We start from the raw sequence: 20,856 nt of genomic DNA on the forward strand, positions 1-20,856 counted from the left end.
GGACACAAACCATGATTCCAGGTTTGGATGTAATGCTAAGCCAAATTATGGCTTAGATTAGCAGCAGCAGGGGAGGTGCAAGCTACAATTTTAGCGCTGTGCACCAGTACACTGCACATTCACCTGTAAACCATGGTTAAGCTTAACTGTGGTTTACCATGACATGTGAACCAGCTCAGAGAGAAAAAGCACAGAAAATCAAACATGATAATTATCTGAAGCCTCTCAATATTTTTTCAAAGCCTATCAGTTTTCAAACCTCACCATTTGCAGCAATGTAGCTTTGTGCATCTTTAAATAGGGGTGGAGAGGGATCCATTTTCCTTATTTTTATACACATTACAGTGCACCTGTTGTATATATCCTACCGCTAAATCCCTGTGTATTTTAATCACAGCCGCAAATGCTGGACAACTGTTTTAAAGCAGAAGGCTGATGAGACAAAATAGATCTCAATACAAGTGAAGGCTTACATGGCCATAGCTGTGTATACTATGTACTGGAGAAAGGGGGGGATCAAAATTCTATGCCGGTACCCCAAATTTGTGCCCAAACAAAATAAATTATCTTAATATGAAGGGATTACACGAATTAAGTTAGCCTGCATATATTTAACAGGAAGAATAAAATAATACAAGTGTAATTGACAGATGGATCAATGGGAAGTTGAAAACACGCATGCAATTTTCTCCCCTAAAATATATATTTCTATTATACTCTTACAAATGGCATTGGTTGATCTCCATTTCTGGCAAACAAAACTCCTTCTTTTGCGACCATACATAAAATGAATTCTTTATGCTCCTATTTAACTGAACCATCCATAAAATTCAACAGAAAAAATACTAGTTCCTGTGGTGTCTCATATCCCACAATCAGTGTTAATAATTTTTACACCCATTTTATCCTCACAACGATACAGGCTAGTCTGAGGTCACATTCACACCATACATCTATTCTACTTTAAACAGTCGTGGCTTCCCCCAAAGAATCCTGGGAACTATAGTTTGATAAAGGTGGTGAGAATTGTTAGGAGACCCCTATTCCCCTCACAGAGCTACAATTCTCAGAGTTTGGCTTTGTTACACATTTTGTCTTTTCATGGGCATTAGGTTATGCATATTGGCCTTTGTTTATAAGTTGGCCTTCAGGTTGATATTGATATTGCTTTGACCACATTATATATTTTGTTTCTTACTATGTATGGGCACTGAATTATTTTCAAAAATTTTCTGGCCTATTTTGCATTATTACATGAGAACACCTACAAGGATTTCATACTGTTTGTTTGTATACATTAAATTTTAAATATTTTTTTATAACATTGTATTCATGTCTGTACCTGAACTTTTTCTGGAGCACTATACTTACACTGAGGTAGATTTTAACTTCACAGTTTTCGCTGCAATTTTTTTACTACTTTTGTTATCTTATGTAAAAACCATGAAGATTAATAAAGCTTTGATGCAGTCTACCAATGTAAGCTTAAAGGGAACCAAGAATATAAGCTTTAATCTGATGGTGGCTTTGGGGGTCTCTGTGTAAAATCCTGCACATTTTAATTCTATTGGCTCCAGTTTTTGTCCAGACCCAGTAAAAAAGCAGCATATATATGCACTCTCTCTCTCTGTCAGGGGGAGGGAGGAAGTTACCCGGGGAACATGCAATAGAAACAACCAGGGTGTGGCCATAGCACCCTCCCAAAACTCCAAATGTGCTCACAGCCTCCCCAAGACCTTGCTGGCTAGTGAAACTGTGTCAAACTAGGATTGTTATGTGGATTATTGTTGTCAATTCTAAGGCCCTGGTGTATAAACCATTATCACCAACAGCATTTCATCATGTGAATGAACCACATTCCATTCACGGTGTACAATCTAACCGTCACATGAAGGGATAACCTTTTTAAATAGATGGCATTAGCTGATATGCTGTATCTGCTTCTAGAAGTTATCACCACTGGCAGTATGCCAATAGACATGCTGGTTATGTATAGTTTGGAATATTCCTGGGCTCAAGAGCTGGGCACCCTAGCAGTTTACTTTGCAGATAATAAGGTTGTTTCTATGCCATTCAGGACTATTGTAGAAAACAGAACCAATGCACATAAATTGTAATGGGACCTCTTCCTTTAACAACACTATGAAATATCTACCCATTGATCACAGGAGAGGGTGGCAGTCCCATGGATGGGATGAGTTTTGCCAACTGAGTAGTATCTTCTAATAAATGTAAAGATTTAAGAACTAGAACTCCCTCTCCTCAGTCCAGGCCGAAGTTAATACTAGTGCAGGAAGGCCTGCAATATTGCTTCCTGCCCTATTTGTACCTTTGGTGGTACAAAACTGAAAGCAATCTCTTTGCACATCAAACCAGCACTAAATCAACTTGACAACAGCCAGCAACGTCCAGCTTTTTCAGTGCTGAATACAGTAAGCCCTGGGTAAAGACAATACACATTCAAAAACAATACTGCAAGAGAACATTCTCCAACCTGGGGCCCTCCAGGTGCTATCAGACTGCAACTCCAATGAGCCCCAGCAAGCTAGGCTAGTGGAGAGAGGTGATGGGGATTGTAATCCAGCATCATCTGGCAGGCCACAGGTTGGTCATCCCTATCCTAAAGTGTCTATGCTGATCCCAGTTGGGAGAGCAGTTACCTTTTTTTAAAGTAGCTAAGATAGAATTTTTGTCAGCCCAAAAAGAATTTATACAGGGTTTATTTCACTTCTCTACACTCTGTAATATTTAGGAACAAATTTGCATGTGGCATTTCAGCCCGGAGACGATGAGTCACCCTAGTTTTGAAGAAAAATGATGAGTTCATTTTAAAAATAAGAACCCATTAAAATTAACACACTGGAAAAGTTATAGACAGATTAGAGGGTTGGCTTTCAAAATTAATAGGTCCCAAACCTCCCTCTTCTTCACTAGAATTTCATAAACATTTTGAGATGCAAGTTTCCAAAGAACATTGTCCGTAAAATGCTGGCTTCCAGTTGAAAAATATATCCATCCCAGTACCCAATGCTCAAGGTCAGTAGAAAATTGTGGCCATGAGAAACAAGATTACAGTAGTACAATTTGTAAGCCTTTAATCTTCGGTTGAATCAAAGCTTATTTTCAAGCAGGCCAATTCCTACCACTACAGATCTTTCTGTGCTTGAATAACTCACGTAGATTGGAATGCCCTGCCCAAAATATATCTGTAGAAGAGGTCACATTAATGAGAAGTTTAGGATAAACTACGCTAGTGTATTTTATACTAACATTTAAGTTGGACACATTTAATACTGGCAGACTTGCATTTCACATCTGAGAATGACCTTGGATAACATCTTATAGAACAGTGGTAACGATCGAGAGTTCCCCCACTTCTGGGCAGCCACTGTCAAACATCTGACATCATCATGATGTCAGCTAACCCATTCTTCCTTTGCAGCACAGCTTGAACTCTGATGGTTCCTGATACTCCAGAGCAGTGGTTCTCAAACTTTTTTGGTTCGCGGAGCACTGTAAAACATATAAAAATTTTTGGGCGCACTTTGTGTACAAAATTAAAAATATATTAATATATTTTAAACTATGAATAAAAATAACCATACAAATGGGTTTCTTCTCATTTTTAAAACATACTTTCATAATATTCACAGCACACCTAGTCACCTCTTGTGGCACACCAGTGTGCCGTGTTGCACCATTTGAGAATCACTGCTCCAGAGGCCAGAAGTCAACACCAATCAGCACCGACTTCAAGCCCCATTTTTGGCATGTATCAGCTCCACTCAGAAACTTGGATTGAGAGCTACCAAGTGGAACCAATCCCAGCAGGGGTTGCATTTGGTGCCAAATCTAAAAGGAACAAAATACAAGCGGCAATTACAAAGGACAATCAGGAATGCATTTTAAGGCTCCTGATTGTTCCTTTGCCACTTCCATCATTACTTGCCCCATATATGATGTCAGGTTTTGGGTGGGTGGGCATGGCTTAGGGAAAACAGGCTCGCAAGCCTAATTAGGCCTGTGAGTCAGAGGCTCCCCACCACTGCTGTATGCGGTTTTTAATTTTTTAAGCCATGTTTAGGATTCAATTATATTGGCCAGCAATGCTACTGAACTGAAAATTCCATGACATTGCTTTGCTTTATTTAAATTTGCCTTTAAACCATGAGGCCTTGGAACTTTGAGGGCAAAGAGTTGCTTAGATGCTCAAGATTTTAAGACACCATGGACTGTAGCCAGAAAGTGTTACAGGCAGAATACAGACCACAAGTTCCTGCCTTACAGGTTATATCTGTATATTTCCTATTCTTAGGAACATCAGTAATATTAATTGCTACTTTAGCTGGAAATTCTTTTCAGATACCATCCTGTTTCCTACAAAGGCTTTGCCAAAATTTGCTTTGCCTAGCTGCCAGCTGTTGTTCAATATCCTTCACCTTGAGAGTGAATTATCTTCATTCCTATTGATGTACCAGAGATATCCATGTACTGAATGACTTTTCTAAAAGGCACACCATTACCTTTGTTTGAAAGAGTATCATCCTACTAGGCCTCCCATTTAACCTGATGCCTGTTCTTGCCATAAAGTTGGGGGTAGCCAATGTGGTGCTCTTCCACCAGCCTCAGGTGGCACAGTCAATGGTCAGGGATGATGAGAGTTACATGTTACCATGTTGGTTATCCCTGCTCTAAGTCTTGTTTTGGTGCACAATGTAAACTTATGCATGTCTACGTGCAAGTATGCCCCATAGCTAGACTGCAGGCTCCTTAAGTCACATACATATGACTTGAGAGAATCATCCATATCCTAAAGCGTAGTTCTCTCATGGAGCAGATGAGGTGATAAATGTGTGTCTGGACTCTGCCACTTAAGGAGACTCAAGACCAAGTCTAGATGTGGCAATAACTGCATAAATGCAATTAACATGCACATTTTTGTTATGTATGCATCAGAAGCATCTAGATCATAGAGGCTGTGGAGGGAGAATATGATCCTTTCCCCCAAACTCTTTTGTATAAGGAAAGAAGCCTCCATCAAAGACAGCGCAGGCTTCCCTCCTAATGCAAACAGGAGGACACTCTTTATTGGGGCTAGAGGATTAATCTCTTCCTCTCCATCCTCTGTGATCCTGAAGCAGCTCAGACTCCCTTGCAGGTATTTACTTTTTGTTTTAAGCACGCACATTACTAACATTCATGCAACTAACATCTTATCTTGGTCCCTTAGATCTGGACTACACATACAGGAAAAGGAGATGACAGAATGGACTGTACCACTTCAGTCTGCAAGTGGGGTATGTCACCTCTGAATTATTCTTCCTCCATGTAAAGAAAAAAAACATTCCCAAGAAGTAAAAAGCCTGCATACCAGGGAAAAGGCTGTAGCTCAGCACTCGCTCGCTCTCTTGCTAGTTTTCCACTGGAGAGGCTAACATAAGATTGTATTCAAATAAAGTATAATTCACCACCTGAAGCAGAGATGGGGAACCTATAGCCTTCCAGATGTTCCTAAATCCCAACTCCCATCTGCCCCAGCCAGCATGGACAATGGTCATGGCTGATGGGAACTGTAGTCCAAAAACATCTGGAGGTAGACAAGTTCCCCATTCCCTAAGTCAAAACTAGACTTGACGTCCATTCAACCACCTCAGTTCTGGTCTCCCCATACAGCAGAATGAGATTGTTTGGTTTTCATATGATGGAATGTTTCTCTATCAGAATCCCCAAACATGGAAAACTAGGTGTCAAGGAGGATGATTTTAGCTTCACTTTCTCTCTGACATGCTAGTTTTCTGTCTGTAGAATCCACCCATCCAGGTGGGTTTTTGCATTACAAAACGCTCATCTGCACTCTGAAGAGGTACAGTTAAGATGCAGGTTTACTAACTCATCAGCTGCTTCTGAGAACTCAACCACTGTTGCTTCAAGAAAAGTGGTGAACTATTTTAAGTATTTTATGAGACATTGGTACAGACTGGAAAACAGATTGGATTCTTTGCCTTTGTCCTGGGCATCCTTCCCAAACTCTTATGCCCTGAAGAATTTGTGGCAAACCATCTGGCACCCAAATGCCAAAGTACTTCCAGTGAGAACTCTGTGTCATATTCACTCATGTCATATTGTGTAATATGAACAAAGAATTAATATTTTATTATTTTCACAAAGAAAAGTCTTCCTTCCCTCTTTGTTTTTTTAATTGCTCCTCAAAATGCTCACGTTTCATTCCTTCATTTGGATTAGCGCTCTTATTGGTCAGATGTAGTTCACCCCTACTGGAACAGGAAGAGGCTAAAACCTCAAAAATTATCAGTGATACCAGAAATCCTATGACCAGGGAGAAGTGGGATATAAATGTAGTCAAGTAAATAAAATTATAAATAAAATTATATATTTCATAAAATGTACTAATCTCTGCCAGAAAACACATCTTAGGTTGGAGTTATATGTCAGAGACTGACATGTCTTGAGGGCTAGGCTCCTCCTATGCTTTTGGTTTAAATATCAGTCTTGCTTTGTGTTCCCCAGTGATAAGTGTGGTGACCAAGTACATGGTGCAGTGCTTTTCAGTTTTGGTACCAACATTACAGAATTAACTCCCAGGGAAGCCCACCTAGCTGCGTCTTTAAATTCTTTTTGCCATCAAGGTAAAATGTAATTTTTCAGGGATGATGCTTGGCACTAAATCTTAAAAAAAAAGCCTAGAAACTTTTCCAGTGTTCTAAATAGTTTATAACCTGATTTACACACTAAATAAGTATGTTGTATTAATTTTCCATGCAATACAAATCTCTCAAAAATATTTTCCATTAACCAAAAGTAGTTGAGCTGAAATACTTGATGGGAGGTTGTCAATAAAGCACATTCAATAAATCACAGAAGCTGACTCCATCAGATTTTCCCTGGTTCCCCCCTCCTACTGCAGCCCCCACTCCTCATCCCAAGCTCTTCCAGAGCATTCCCCAATTAGTCTAGGGAAAAATCTTTCAAAGGAAATATGGGTCTGCAATGAGGAGAAGGGAAAGGGATTATCTTGTGCAAGAATGCCTTGTGCTCACACTACATTGGGTGCAACCCTCTTGAATTTTCTAAAGAAAAGCAAGCTATACATTTTAATCCAAAAAGAAGGATAATCCAAAAAGAAAGAAAGGAGAATGCCAGACACTTCTGCAATTATTACAATTTGCCTTGAGTGCTGACTTGTAAACAGTCACTCAGCTAGTAACTTGCGGCATATTAGAATCCAAAGGCTTTTGGAAAAATAACAAATTGTGTTCCAATTTACCCGCGTGTACTAAACAATTTGCACACAGATATGTGTGGGAAGTATGTAAAAATATGCATAAGCTTGAAATGTTTGTAGACTTGCTTAAAAGTCCTCAAAACTGTTGCTTTGTATATGAAAGTAAACATGTGCTGATATACATGTATCAAGATGATCACCACTACTCCATTAGCTAACTATTCAAAGTAAGGTTGACAACTCCACATCAGGCTGTACAATAATGATTTTTATCCTTCCTAAACATTGGAAACCAGTTGTAGTAATTATTTGCAACGGGTGAGCAAAAAGTCAGCAGAAAAAGCTGTAACATTTCACATATAGTCTGAGGTCACCAGCATTCTACATAGCTCTAAAGGTAAGAGCAATTTTTGATTAAAATCTCATATATAAAGGCAAGGGCTATAAAACTGAAGGCATATTACTTTGTTCCAATCTTATTACCATGGTAAGAAAAGCTGTAACAACCCCAGTCTCTTGATCCTCACACAAATTTAGTGCCTGAAGCAAACAAGATTCCGAACCAAGAAGCAACTGATGAAACAATCTAGCAAGAGGATTTATATCAGGGATGGAGGACCTGTGGCCCTCCATATGTTGTTGGACTCCAGCTCCAATCAGTCCCAGCCAGAATGGCCAAGGATCAGGGATGATGGGAGTTGATGGCTTTGTTCTACCTTCACTACTGGGGGCAGCATGCCTCTGCATACCAGTTGCTAGGAATCACAAGTCGAGAGAGTGCTGTTGTGCTCAGATTTCGCTTGCAGACTTCCAGTAGGGATATTGAACTTGATGGGCCTTTGGCATGATCTAGCAATATCTGGAGGGCCACAGGTTCCTCATCCCTGCCTTACAGATTGGATAATATTTTGTTCAGACAGCATTTTTTTCCAGGAATAGTTTTTAACTTTATTGCTAAACCAGAAGTGGAGAGAAAGAGGCACCATCTAATGTTGGGGCAAGATGCAACAATAGCTGCCTTGACTGCCATCTCCACTGATCCCTACTATGCTTCTGCCACATTTATTTATTTATTTATTTTATTATTTCAATTTATATACCGCCCTTAGCAGAATAGCTCTCAGGGCGGTGAACAAACAAGATAAAATACAATGTATCATAGTAAAAAATCACAAAAACATGTACTAACAAACCACAGAAAGCACAACAAAAACGAAATACAACACAAATTAAGAAGGATACATGTTAAAAGTAGAAAGATTAAGAAAATTAAAAGATTAAAATGCCTGGGAGCATAAAAAGGTCTTTACCTGGCGCCGGAAAGATAGAAGTGTAGGCGCCAGGCGTACCTCTTCGGGGAGGCTGTTCCACAACTCAGGGGCCACCACAGAAAAGGCCCTAGATCTAGTAACCACCCTCCGGGCTTCCCGATGAGCTGGTACCCGGAGGAGGGCCTTAGATTCTGAACGAAGTGAACAGGTAGGTTCATAGCACTGCAGCCCTATGTGTTTTACAGACATTAGACACAAAAGACGACTCACTCAGAAAAGGCCATCAGGAAGCGCCCTAAGACAGGCACCATAGAGATGAAGGCAAAGGATATGGCTAGATATATAATAGTGAAGGGAAGACAATTGCAGCAAAGGATTCAGCAAAAAACGAGGCTTTGAAATGAGGAGAGGTTTTGAAAAAGAAGCAGTCTTTTTTTTTTTTAAGGAACAATTTACTGGAAAGAAGAGCTGGCTTGATGGAAGAAAGTAGGGGTGATCCCACATGCAGTAGCTTCGTAAAAGAACATCCGCATGACAAGCATAACCTGCCCACAATTCAACTGGAGGTCCAGGCGAATCTAAATATTTCAAGCTGCTGTGAAGTTTGCTGGTTTATTCAAGAACTGGATAACTCTAGGTAAGAGACAGGGGTGGTTAAACAATATAGCTGCATGGTTCATTTAATACTTAACAGCTCTACTGAACCTGGCACAGATGGGAATTTAAGGGTTTTTCAGTGACAAGTGCAGTAAAGAAAAAATATGCAGACATATTTCTCCAAGGCCAAAGACACCTACGTTTATTATTGACCTGAACTGAACTTGAAGCTGCAATTGTGGAACAAGTATATACATTTTAAAGGATTAGTAGTCTACAGTACTCTCTTAAATGTGCCTACTGTGCTTTTAGTAGCAAAGTGCTCACAAGTGCAGTGAAGCGCTACCACATTAAGGAGTGATATTATGCAAAGCACATGGTGTAAAGAATATGAAGAGCAGAGCAGCCACCTTGACCTAATTTCCTTACTTTTGCTGACATACTTTACCACCCAAATGCTACTATACAACAAAGCTATGATGAAAGGATAAAATTAAGTTAAAGCAAGAGTAACAGCTACGGTGGTCTAATATATTTTGCAAAGTCCTTTCTGAGCATTTGTCCTGCACAACATCTAGTGTTTCAAAGGCAGATTAGCAAGGGATGGGTGGGAACTAAAATATATTACTCTCACTTTCAGCAATGCAAAGCACACACGAAGAACATGAAACACAAAGAGATGCTCCCACCCACTCCATCCCCAATGCACACACAGTCCCAAATCAATTGTGCAGCCGTATCCTAATTGGACATAGGTGTATAGAAACCAAGTGAAATTAATGCGCTTAACTCTGCATAGGACTACTGCCTTAATTTCTAGTTTGATGATGCAAATATTATTCACCTTCTGAAGTTATGCAAATGATTTCTCTCAGACCTTCATAACATAATCGGAAGGAAATAAACTGATTTTGCAACTTTCTCATTCTTAAAAATCCCCACAGGAAAAAATCTATGCATTCACCTCCCTTAGAGAGGGAATAGTAGCAAAGCCCAATCTCACATATTGATTTAGCCTGGCAGCATATGAAGCACACTCCATCAATATCCATTAAAACAGATCTTACAAAATGCTTCACGAAAAGAGATACAGATTAAAGAATGGAGGAGAATATCACCCATTCCTCACAACACAGTTGATTCACCAAAAACCCTGAGGCAGCAAACATTTGAACAAGTGACCATACAAATATGAAAAGATATACAATTATTTTTATTAAAATGTCACCTGATCTCAGTGTCATGCCACATGCATGTGTGAACTCACCTATTCTTGCATGCCACTTTCTACCACATGCAACTTATTTGAGTAGAGCATTGTTCAAAAAAACTTGTTAAAAATATGAGCGAGACTCCAAGCTTCAGACCACTGTTATGCAATAAAACACTGACAGGGAATATTTTCAAAATTAAAGTCAACATTACAAAGATCAAAAAAAAAAAAAATTCCAAGGCTACACATAAATACATATCACATAATAGGCATACATGCAAAAGATATTAAGATTATTCAGATGTCAGGGAGGTACTGTGTCCAAACCCCTTAATGGTACAATAATATATCAAGATACGATAAAAAACCAAGATGAGTTTGTAGAATTGAAATGTTCAGAAATACCAAACAACTCTAAATGTACTGATGCTCTAAGTTGGGGAAGGATGAAGAATCAAATATAGGAAATATTATTTACCTTGAAACCCTGGGGTACAGAAAGGTAAATGGGGGCCACACTCTTTTTCTCAAGAGTGTAAAAAAAAAAAAGAACTACTAGAATTATTGCTTTGCAGGGTAGAGTGAGGGGATGCACTACATTGATCATGAATGTTCCTGCTTCAGGGCATTGTGCAGTAAGCTGTTAATTAGGGAAGCACCAACGAGAAAGAATTACCCCAAGCAGATTGTACACAGACATCTTTGGGACGGCATGCAAACGTCGGTTTCCCCCTAGGAAGTGCGTATAAGGGGGCAGACTCTAGATAGAGGACTAAAGAAGAATGCTGCTCAGAGGGGTAAGAGAAGGATGAAACAACCGAGCTTATCTTATGCTTCCCGAAGGGCAGCACGCAGGATTGCTTTTTAAAAGAAAAACACAACACTCCTTTATTTTAGCAGAACATCTGCATGTTAAAGAACCTCGAGGGCATAATAGGATACCTCTTCCTCTCTCTCAAAAGAAAAAAAAGGACGAAGCCTCTAGCAAATCCAGAGCTCACGCAATGTACCCCCCTAAACATCTTTTACACTAGCCAAACAACACTGTATACAGGCAAAGGGGTCAAAAAGGGGGTGGGGGAGCTCCATATGCACACACTCCCACACCCTAAATTTAAGACTGTTGGGGGTGGGGGAGAAGGAGTGGAAATGTGAGGAAGATGGTCAGTACTGACTAGATTACCAGTGAGAGGAAAGAGAAAGGCATAGCTTTGTGCAAGGAACCCGAGTCAATAGGGAAGAAGAGGAGGAGGGGGTGAAGAGCGGACAATAATAGGGGGGGAGACGCAGCAACCTGAGAAACATTTCGGTCGCTCGCTCGCACTCTTCCTGGGCCCCGTGCCGGCAAGACCCGTCCGGATCCGGCCGCTTTTGCCTGCTTTTCTGCCCGGCCTCGGCTCACCTGGTAGATGGCGGCCCAGCTGTCGGCCTGGTCGAGCCGGTGGAATTCCTTCTCTATCTCCATGGCGTGGGAGGCCCAGGCCTGGCCAGGCTCCTCTTCCTCCTCCTCTTCCTCCACCGCGGCTACCGCTGCCCTCGGCTGCTCCAGCTCCGGCTGCTCCCCGGAGCGCCACCGCGGTTCTTACAGTCTGCTCTGCATGGAAAGGCGCCTCCCCTTCGCTTTCCTCCCTCCTTCGCTTCCCCTCCCTTCCCCAGCCCACGGGAAACTACGCAAGTGGCTCGGCCCACGAGCCTTCCGGGACGGCCTTCCTCAGAACTGAGGCGGAGAACGAGGAAAGAGGGTTGGAAGGGCAGCGCAAGGCAAGGCGGAGTCTAAATCGGAGCTTCTTCCCCTGGAGGTTCTTTCCCTGTAGTCTTCGAGGCTGAAACCCAGCCAGCTAGGGAAGGGGAAAAAAAAGAAATAATCAAAGTAATAAAAGCGAGAGCGCCTCTGAGCATGAGCAGAGTCACCCGTGCCGTGCCAGCAACACACTCCCATAGCCTAAGCCCTGGGAAAGCCGCCAGGTCAGAAGCGTGAACTTGCCAATGTGCGCTTGAAGTCTCTAGCATTTCTCGTTTTAGGCTGCAAGCCAGTGCATGTCTACTCAGAAATAACCTTCATTGGGTTCAATGGGACTTATTCCTAGGTAAGTGTGTTTTGGATTGCAGCCTTAAAAAGGAAATGTGGAAGAAAGCGTCGGGCTCTTTCTCGTTTGGTTCAAAGCTTCACGTGCCGATCCAGCCGCCTCCTTGCAAAAGGCATAGAAGGGCTACGAGCTCCCCTTTTGAAAAGATGGGCGTTTTTGTTGTGTTAGTTTTATTTTGTAGGTTTTCTGTGGTTCTAGGGTCGCCATAAGTCGTAGTCGACTTGCAGGCACATAACAACATGTATTTACACGTGGGAACGCAGAGAATATAGATCTGCGCAAGCAGGCCGGTAGCCAACCCAAAGGTTGGGGGGAGGTCCAAAACAAGTAAGAGGGGGAAGATGTTTTTTTCTGGAATAAATGTAATCTTTTTTTTTTTTAAGGGACAAAAGTGTTAGGGGGCGCTCCCTCTACCATCTCTGGCTACTAGTCTGCTCCAAAGATATTAGAAAAGACAGAATCAATAGCTGATATCTTAAAAGACTAACATTTTATTATGGTACAAGCCGGGGATAGGCAATGTGGTGCCCGTCAGCTGTTGTGGACTACAACCCCCATCAGCCCCAGCTAGCATAGCTAATAGTGAGGGATTAAGGGAATTGTAGTCCACAAATGTGGAGGGCCACACATTGATGAATGCTATATTAGCATGCACAAGACTGTTGATTTTGCTGCAGCAGACTAACCTAGTCTACCCCCTTTAGAAAAGACAAGAATAAAAGGAAAGCTAAGATCTTCCCATAAAAGTTTTGAAAGGTTCAGGCTTGGGGCAAAATTGATGATGATGGACTGCCTTCAAGTTGATTTCGACTTACGGCGACCTTACAAATAGGGTTTCTTGGTAAACTATATTCAGAGGTGGTTCACCACTGCCTTCCTCTGAGGCTGAGAGGCAGTGACTGGCCCAAGGTCACCTAGTGAGCTTCATGGCTGTATGGGGATTCAAACCCTGGTCTCCCAGGTCGTAGTCCAACATCTTAACCACTACACCAGACTGCAGGTTTTAAACAAACACAGAATGAATCTAGAAACTGTTTATTTATTTATTGCACTTGTATACCGCCCCATAGCCGAAGCTCTCTGGGCGGATTATAGCAATCAAAAACATTAAAACAAATATACAATTTAAAACACATATTTTAAAAACAATTTAAAACACAATTTTAAAATTTGAAACAGAATAAAAACAATTTAAAACACATGCTAAAATGCCTGGGAGAAGAGAAAAGTCTTGACCTGGCGCCGAAAAGATAACAGTGTTGGCGCCAGGCACACCTCGTCAGGGAGATCATTCCATAATTTGGGGGCCACCACTGAGAAGGCCCTCTCCCTTGTTGCCACCTTCCGAGCTTCCCTAGGAGTAGGCACCCGGAGGAGGGCCTTTGATCTTGAACGTAGTGTATGGGTGGGTTTGTATGGGGAGAGGCGTTCCATCAGGTATTGTGGTCCCAAGCTGTGTAAGGCTTTATAGGTCAAAACCAGCACCTTGAATCGAGCTTGGAAACATACAGGCAGCCAGTGCAAGCGGGCCAGAATCCGTTTTATATGTTCGGACCGTCTGATCCCTGTTACCAAGCTGGCTGCTGCATTTTGCACAAGCTGCAGTTTCCGAACTGTCTTCAAAGGCAGCCCCACATAGAGTGCATTGCAGTAATCTAATTTGGAGGTTACCAGAGCATGGACAACTGAAGCCAGGTTATCCCTGTCCAAATAGGGACGTAGTTGGGCCACCAACCAAAGCTGGTAGAAGGCACTCCGTGCCACCGAGGCTACCTGAGCCTCAAGTGACAGAGATGGTTCTAAGAGAACCCCCAAGCTACGAACCTGCTCCTTCAGGGGGAGTGCAACCCCATCCAGGACAGGTTGGACATCCACCATCTGGTCAGAAGTAGCACCCACTAGCAGCATCTCAGTCTTGTCTGGATTGAGCCTCAGTTTATTAGCCCTCATCCAGTCCATTGTCGCAGCCAAGCACCGGTTCAGCACATTGACAGCCTCACCTGAAGAAGATGAAAAGGAGAAATAGAGCTGCGTGTCATCAGCATACTGATGGCAACACACTCCAAAGCTCCAGATGACCACACCCAACAGTTTCATGTAGATGTTGAACAGCATGGGGGACAGAACTGACCCCTGTGGAATCCCATACTGGAGAGCCCAGGGTGCCGAGTAATGTTCCCCAAGCACCACCTTCTAAAGGCGACCTACCAAGTAGGAGTGGAACCACTGCAATGCAGTACCTCCCACTCCCAACTCAGGTAGTCTCCCCAGAAGGATACCATGGTTGATGATATTGAAAGCCGCTGAGAGATCAAGGAGAATCAACAAAGTCACACTCGCCCTGTCTCTCCCCCGACAAAGGTACAGGGCGACCAAGGCTGTTTCCGTGCCAAAACCAGGCCTGAAACCCTACTGAAATGGATCCAGATAATTGGTCTAATCCAAGAGTGTCTGGAGCTGCCCTGCAACCACTCGTTCTAGGACCTTGCCCAGGAATGGAACATTTGCTACCGGCCTATAGTTATTAGGATTTTCTGTGTCCAGAGAGAGCCTCTTCAGGAGCGGTCTCACTACTGCCTCTTTCAGGCACCCAGGGACCACCCCCTCTTGTAGAGAGGCATTAATCACTTCCCTGGCCCAGCGGGCTGTTCCATCCCTGCTAGCTTTTATTAGCCAAGAAAGGCAAAGATCCAGTGCAGAAGTGGTTGCACGAACCTGTCTAAGCACCTTGTCAACATCCTCAAGCTGCACCAACTGAAACTCATCCAAGAAATCGGGACAAGGCTGTCTTTTATGATATCCAAAGGGATATGCATGTTAGTCTGTTGCAGTAAACATAACAAAAGAGTCTTGTGGACCTTAAAGACTAACATTTAACGTGGTATAAGCTTTCATGGGCTACATTCCCCTTTGTTCTTAGTTGCAGGTGTGTATACATAGTTGGGGAGAGGAGAATTGTAAGGAGTGAGATCAGAAAGAATCATCAAATAGAATAGTAGAGTTGGAAGGGGCCTATAAGGCCATCAAATCCAGCCCCCTGCTCAATGCAGGAATCCAAATTAAAGCATACATGACAGGTGTCCAGCTGCCTCTTGAATACTTCCAGTGATACCAGCCTACCACCTCTGTAGATCATTAGTTCCACTGTCATACTGCTCTACCAGTTGTCTTTATTACTGAGAATGCTGGCTATGTAGACAATGGATTTTGGGGTGTGTTCTGAGTGGGTATGGGCATTGCTCAGTAGGCTTCCTATAGAAGGTGGTACTTAACAAATGGTGTGTAAATGTTGTCCCTTATGTAAATTGCACAATAGTATCCGGACAGTGAACCTCTTGTGTGGACTGGTCTGGCCTAGGTTGAGGATGAGGTAAATGTTACTGAAGTCCTTGTGAAAGTGGCTCCTATTCCAGAGTCCATGTTATAATCACCAATGTATTTCAGGCTTTTGGAACCAGGAGTAAGAAAGCGCTGCTCTAAGTCAGGCATGAAAAAGGTGGCATAATGTGGGGCCATGTGAATGCCTGTGGCAGTGCCATTGAATGGAAGTAGGGATGGAAAGATCTGTCAGCTTCAGTTCTCCTGGTTTCTCATTTTTTCAGTCTTAAATTCTTCACCTTTCTGCAGCATTTTGTTTTTAAGATGTTTTAGTGTTTTTGTTTGCCGCCGTGGGCTCCTACTGGGAGGAACGGCGGGATATAAATTTAATAAATAAATAAAATAAATAATTTGCAATTTAAAACAACCCTCATGAAAATTCTGCAGCATTGTAGTGTAAATTCCTCCTAATTAACATATTTTTAAGACCAGAACTGTCACTAGAAGCTAAAATGATGAAACTGAGGTTATCATACTTTGGACATATAATGAGAAGAAGTGATTCACTAGAAAAGACAATAATGCTGGGAAAAACAGAAGGGCGTAGAAAAAGAGGAAGACCAAACAAGAGATGGATTGATTCCATAAAGGAAGCCACAGACCTGAACTTACAAGATCTGAACAGGGGGGCTCATGACAGATGCTCTTGGAGGGCACTGATTCATAGGGTTGCCATAAGTTGTAATTGACTTAAAGGCACATAACAACAACAACAAAAAACATTTAAGGCAGTTTTCATAGAATCATAGAATAGTAGAGTTGGAAAGGGCCTATAATGGCATCAAGTCCAACCCTCTGCTCAATGCAGGAATCCAAATCAAAGCATTCCCGACAGATGGCTGTCCAGCTGCCTCTTGAATGCCTCCAGTTAGTCATATTTTGACTAATGTACACATTTCCAAGCCATTTCTTTTCATATAATGTATTTGGCATGTTAATTTCATTCATATTTTCATGTTCAGGCCCACTTCCCCTAACATATACATTTTTGTAAACATTGGTTGGCAAACTGCATTGCAAAATTCAAATAAGTGCGAAGTTTGAAGGATGACTGTGTTTCGGTTCTCAAGTTGTTTCAGAAAGTGTGAATTTAATAAGATTCTTCTTGAAATAGGAACTGAATCAAAATTCTCAACCATCCCTAATTAGAAGATACATGTTCTTCCCAAAGCTGATCTAATTCTGGGTAAATACTAAGTGGCAACGTTTGGTAGCCAGGTGTGCTGCAGTTCCCTGGGAAGAAGGATTGACTATTCACGCACTCTGAGAATTGTAGCTTTGTGAGGAGGATAGGGGTTGCTTAACAACGGTCACTACCCTAAACAAACTACAGTTCCCAAGATTCTTTGGGAGATGCCGTGACTGTTTAAAATGGTATAATACTGCTTTGAATGTATAGTGCAGATGGGGCCTCAGGATCAATTACTGAAGGATGCAAGCATGAGCTTGTGCTGCTCCAAGAAATACGTCTTATCCCTGCTAAGAAGAACTTAAAAACATTTAGCATTTGCTGAAGTTGTTGTATGAGTGCACTGGGTTCAGCACTGCAAGGCCCTTAATAAGTCACGTAAAGGAGCAATCTGCTGGGTGCGATTCCCACCAAAGGAGCAACTACTGGCATACGCTGATATCCTAGAGGTGGGGCCATATCCTGGCGCTTCAGTGTGTGACTACCAGGATCTGGAGGCCTCCAGTGGACAGACCCAGGAGACATTCTGCTGCATGTGGAACACTTCCCCTGTCTGCTCTCCTCCACAATGGCAGGGGACTCATGAACTCAGAGAATTAAGCTCTCTGTGGGCAAAGGCCAGACACTCCAACCATTGCCACTGCTGGCTAAACACACGAGTACTTTTGCCTTGTAGAATCACAGCCTAGATGCATGCAGCAGAACAAACAGTCTGTGCAAGCATAGTATTTCACTACAAGCCCCCAGGGGAAAGGGGGAAGTATCTTCACAGTCACTACAATCTCCCTCCTGCCCCAAAGTAGAAGGCTGAGCACCCAGGTGGCAACACTCACCCTTCTCTCACACGCTGTCAAAACCACCTACTATGCATCCAGAGTTAGAGGCCGTTGCTCATTACTCTCTCTGGCCTGGTTTGCACATAATGCTGAACCATGGTTTATTACACTACAGTTTAATAAACCATGGCTTAATGTTATATGAGAGAGCCAGTGTGGTGTAGTGGTTAGAGTGCTGGACTACGACCTGGGAGACCAGGGTTCAAATCTCTGCACAGCCATGAAGCTCACTGAGTGACCTTGGGCCAGTCACTGCGTCTCAGCCTCAGAGGTAGGCTATGGTAAACCCCCTCTGAATACCGCTTACCATGAAAACCCTATTCATAGGGTCCCATAGGTTGGGAGCGACTTGAAGGCAGTCCATTTCCATTTTTTCAATGTTATATGTGAACCCAGCTCAGCAGCTGATTTATTAACTATGGTTTATTAACTATGATTAATGGTTGCTTGTTAACCATGGTTTGTGGTTGGTTTGTAAACCTTAGTTAACATTAACCATAGCTTAGTGTTATGTGTGAATCAGGCCAATGTCTCCTCCACAGGCTATTTCCCCACTAGTACAGGATCCATCCCACACCCTGTTACATGCAGACCACACAACCTTGACCTTGCTAGTGCTGTGCTCCATCCCCACACTGTCCAAGGAAGCAATAGTGATGCTGCTGTTGGGAGGACAGCTCTCTGCCACGCCAATCACTTCTGCTGGGCGTTGGCAGTGTTTCCAGAGATGCTGGTGTATGTGTGTGTCTTTTACACTGTTTGTGCATTAGGCCCCGCTTTGCGGAGCTCCCCTTTGCAGCATTCCACCAATACGGCGGTTGTCAGTTGCAGAAAGGCCCCACTCCTATGGCGCTTGTTCCACTGTTATGGCATTTTTCAGGCATCGGGTGCCATTTTAGACAATGTTAGTCAATGCGTTCCGCTTTACGGCGGATTTTGCTTTGCGGCAGTGGTCCGGAACAGAACCTGCTGTATGAGCCTGCTGTACTTCTGTGTTTTCCCCTCCCAGGCTGTGCATACATTGGATATATTGGCTGTTCCACCAGCACAGTGACAGTGTATTTCTGCTCCTGTTGTAATGTGAATATAGGATTGTTCTGCTCATCTCTTATCTGGAGTAGAGTTTTAATCCTAAGTATGAATAATTAGTATTGATTTCCTGCAAAATTTCAATATTCTTTTTTAAGTTTATCATTTGAAAAGCCGCATGTGCAAATTATGAAACAGTAGTCAAAACCCCCACGTCTGCAAATCATGAAATACAGCGCAGAACACACATTTGCAAATTATAAAATACAGTGCAGAACATACCTTTGCAAGTTAAAAATAAAAGAAACCCTACAGATCTTCCAATTCTGAAACCCATGAAATGGGGCTCTGTGAGATTCATAGCAGGATCATTTTCAGCCAAGGAAAAGCATTTAAACGGTGTGATCAGTATATTCCAGATTTGAAGATGACCTACTCTGACATCATTGTCTTCTTCATTTCTTGTAAGAAATGTCTGTAAATGAGATTCACAATGTTCCTGCACTCTGGCATTGTGAATACAACTCTGTAATTACATTTGACTAACAAGCAGCAGCTCCAGTACACTGGGTCTCCATTTACAAATGTGGAGGTTGGTTGTCATTCCCATTCAGTACACTTCTTTGCTATCAGATTGTACATAATCATTCCATTATTCCACATTAACATCTCTGTTTTATTTAACAGGAAGATTGCTTCGTATTAAACAAGGCTGATACTTGCTGGCAGCTTTTGGAATGTCCTTTGGGTATTGAGAGCCGCAAGCATGTTCTTTATTTCCTTTTTTGCTGTTGATGGTAATTTAAGTTTTCAGAATGTTTAGTATGAGGAGCCAACATGATTCAGTCATTCATTCAGCAACGCTATAATTTCCAAGAAAAGCTTTTAATGGCTGATGTATTACAATAAGCATGGATCAGTCCAGTATTTCCTAAACGTCTCATAGATGAGATACATTTTATATTATTTAAAATGGGAAGCACAACGGTGCTCCATTCTTATACCCCAAAAGGTTTAGGAGATTCCCTCACCCACTCATCATCACGTTTCTGTATGAGCCACTGTTCTGAGTATGTCTAAGGCAAGGTGGCCAAGGGTCTTCAGTAGGGATGGAAAGATCTAACAATTTCGGTTCTCTCAGTTTCTCACTTTTCCAATCTTAAATTCAGTTCTCCACATTTTTGCAGCAATTTGCAATTAAAAAAAAATCTGCGTAAAAAATTTCCAGCATTTTCCTGCGAATTTCTCCTAAGAAACACAATTTTGTAGACAGTTTTGACTAATGTACACATTTTTGCAAGCAATTTCTCATCATATAATGCATTTTTGCATGTTAATTTCTCTCATATATTCATTTTATGCACACTTTCTCTTACATATGGATTTGTTTTGTAAACATTGATTGGCAAACTGCATTGCAAAATTCTGTTAAGTGTGAATTTTGAAGGATGGCTGTGTTTCGGTTCTCATATTGTTTTGGAAAGTGCAAATTTGATAGATTTGGCTTGAAATGCAAACTGAATGGAATTTTTTTGCCCATCCCTAGTTCTCAGTTACCCAAGAAAGTCCTTTCTCTTTTCTAAGGCATTTTAATCTAATTTTAATTTAGTTTTAAAATTTGCTGTAACTGATTTTAGATTTTTCATTCTGTTATATATGTTCTTGTTGTATTACATTATGGGATCTTATTGTATATATCTGTATTTTTTGTTGTACACCCCCCAGAGAGCTATGCTAGTGGGGCGGTATAAAAATTTAACAAATAAATAAATAAATATTGGAAGGGCTGTGCAGGATAAAAATTGGTTTCACTTTCTGGCAAATCCGACATTCCAGGTGGTGGTGGTTTTTTAATTATTATTTCTAGCAAGGCTGAGCAACCTGTAGTTCTCCAGATGTTGCTGGACTAAGACTCCCATCATCTCTGTCCATTGGCCATGCTGGCTGAGGCTGATGGAGGTGGAGCCTAGCAATGTGGAGGATCACAAGCCGCAGCAGTCATCGAGGCAGTGA

General features: G+C 42.0%; 1 protein-coding gene across 4 annotated transcripts in view; it reads right to left on the reverse strand.

Moving 5' to 3' along the window:
- PTPN1 (protein tyrosine phosphatase non-receptor type 1) overlaps positions 1-11,981 on the reverse strand; it is a 112,528-nt gene extending 100,547 nt beyond the window's left edge. For 2 of the 4 annotated variants that reach the window (XM_061631307.1, XM_061631306.1), the window contains exon 1: positions 11,727-11,981. In XM_061631307.1, coding sequence (XP_061487291.1) covers positions 11,727-11,789 — 63 coding nt within the window. In that variant the 5' untranslated portion in view covers positions 11,790-11,981. The remainder of the gene's footprint in view (positions 1-11,726) is intronic. The other 2 variants (XM_061631305.1, XM_061631311.1) reach the window with 2 other exon arrangements.
- Between the last annotated feature and the right edge of the window lie 8,875 nt (positions 11,982-20,856).

The sequence above is a fragment of the Rhineura floridana genome, chromosome 6 (assembly GCF_030035675.1).
Source record: "Rhineura floridana isolate rRhiFlo1 chromosome 6, rRhiFlo1.hap2, whole genome shotgun sequence".
NCBI classification, from domain to species: domain Eukaryota; kingdom Metazoa; phylum Chordata; class Lepidosauria; order Squamata; family Rhineuridae; genus Rhineura; species Rhineura floridana.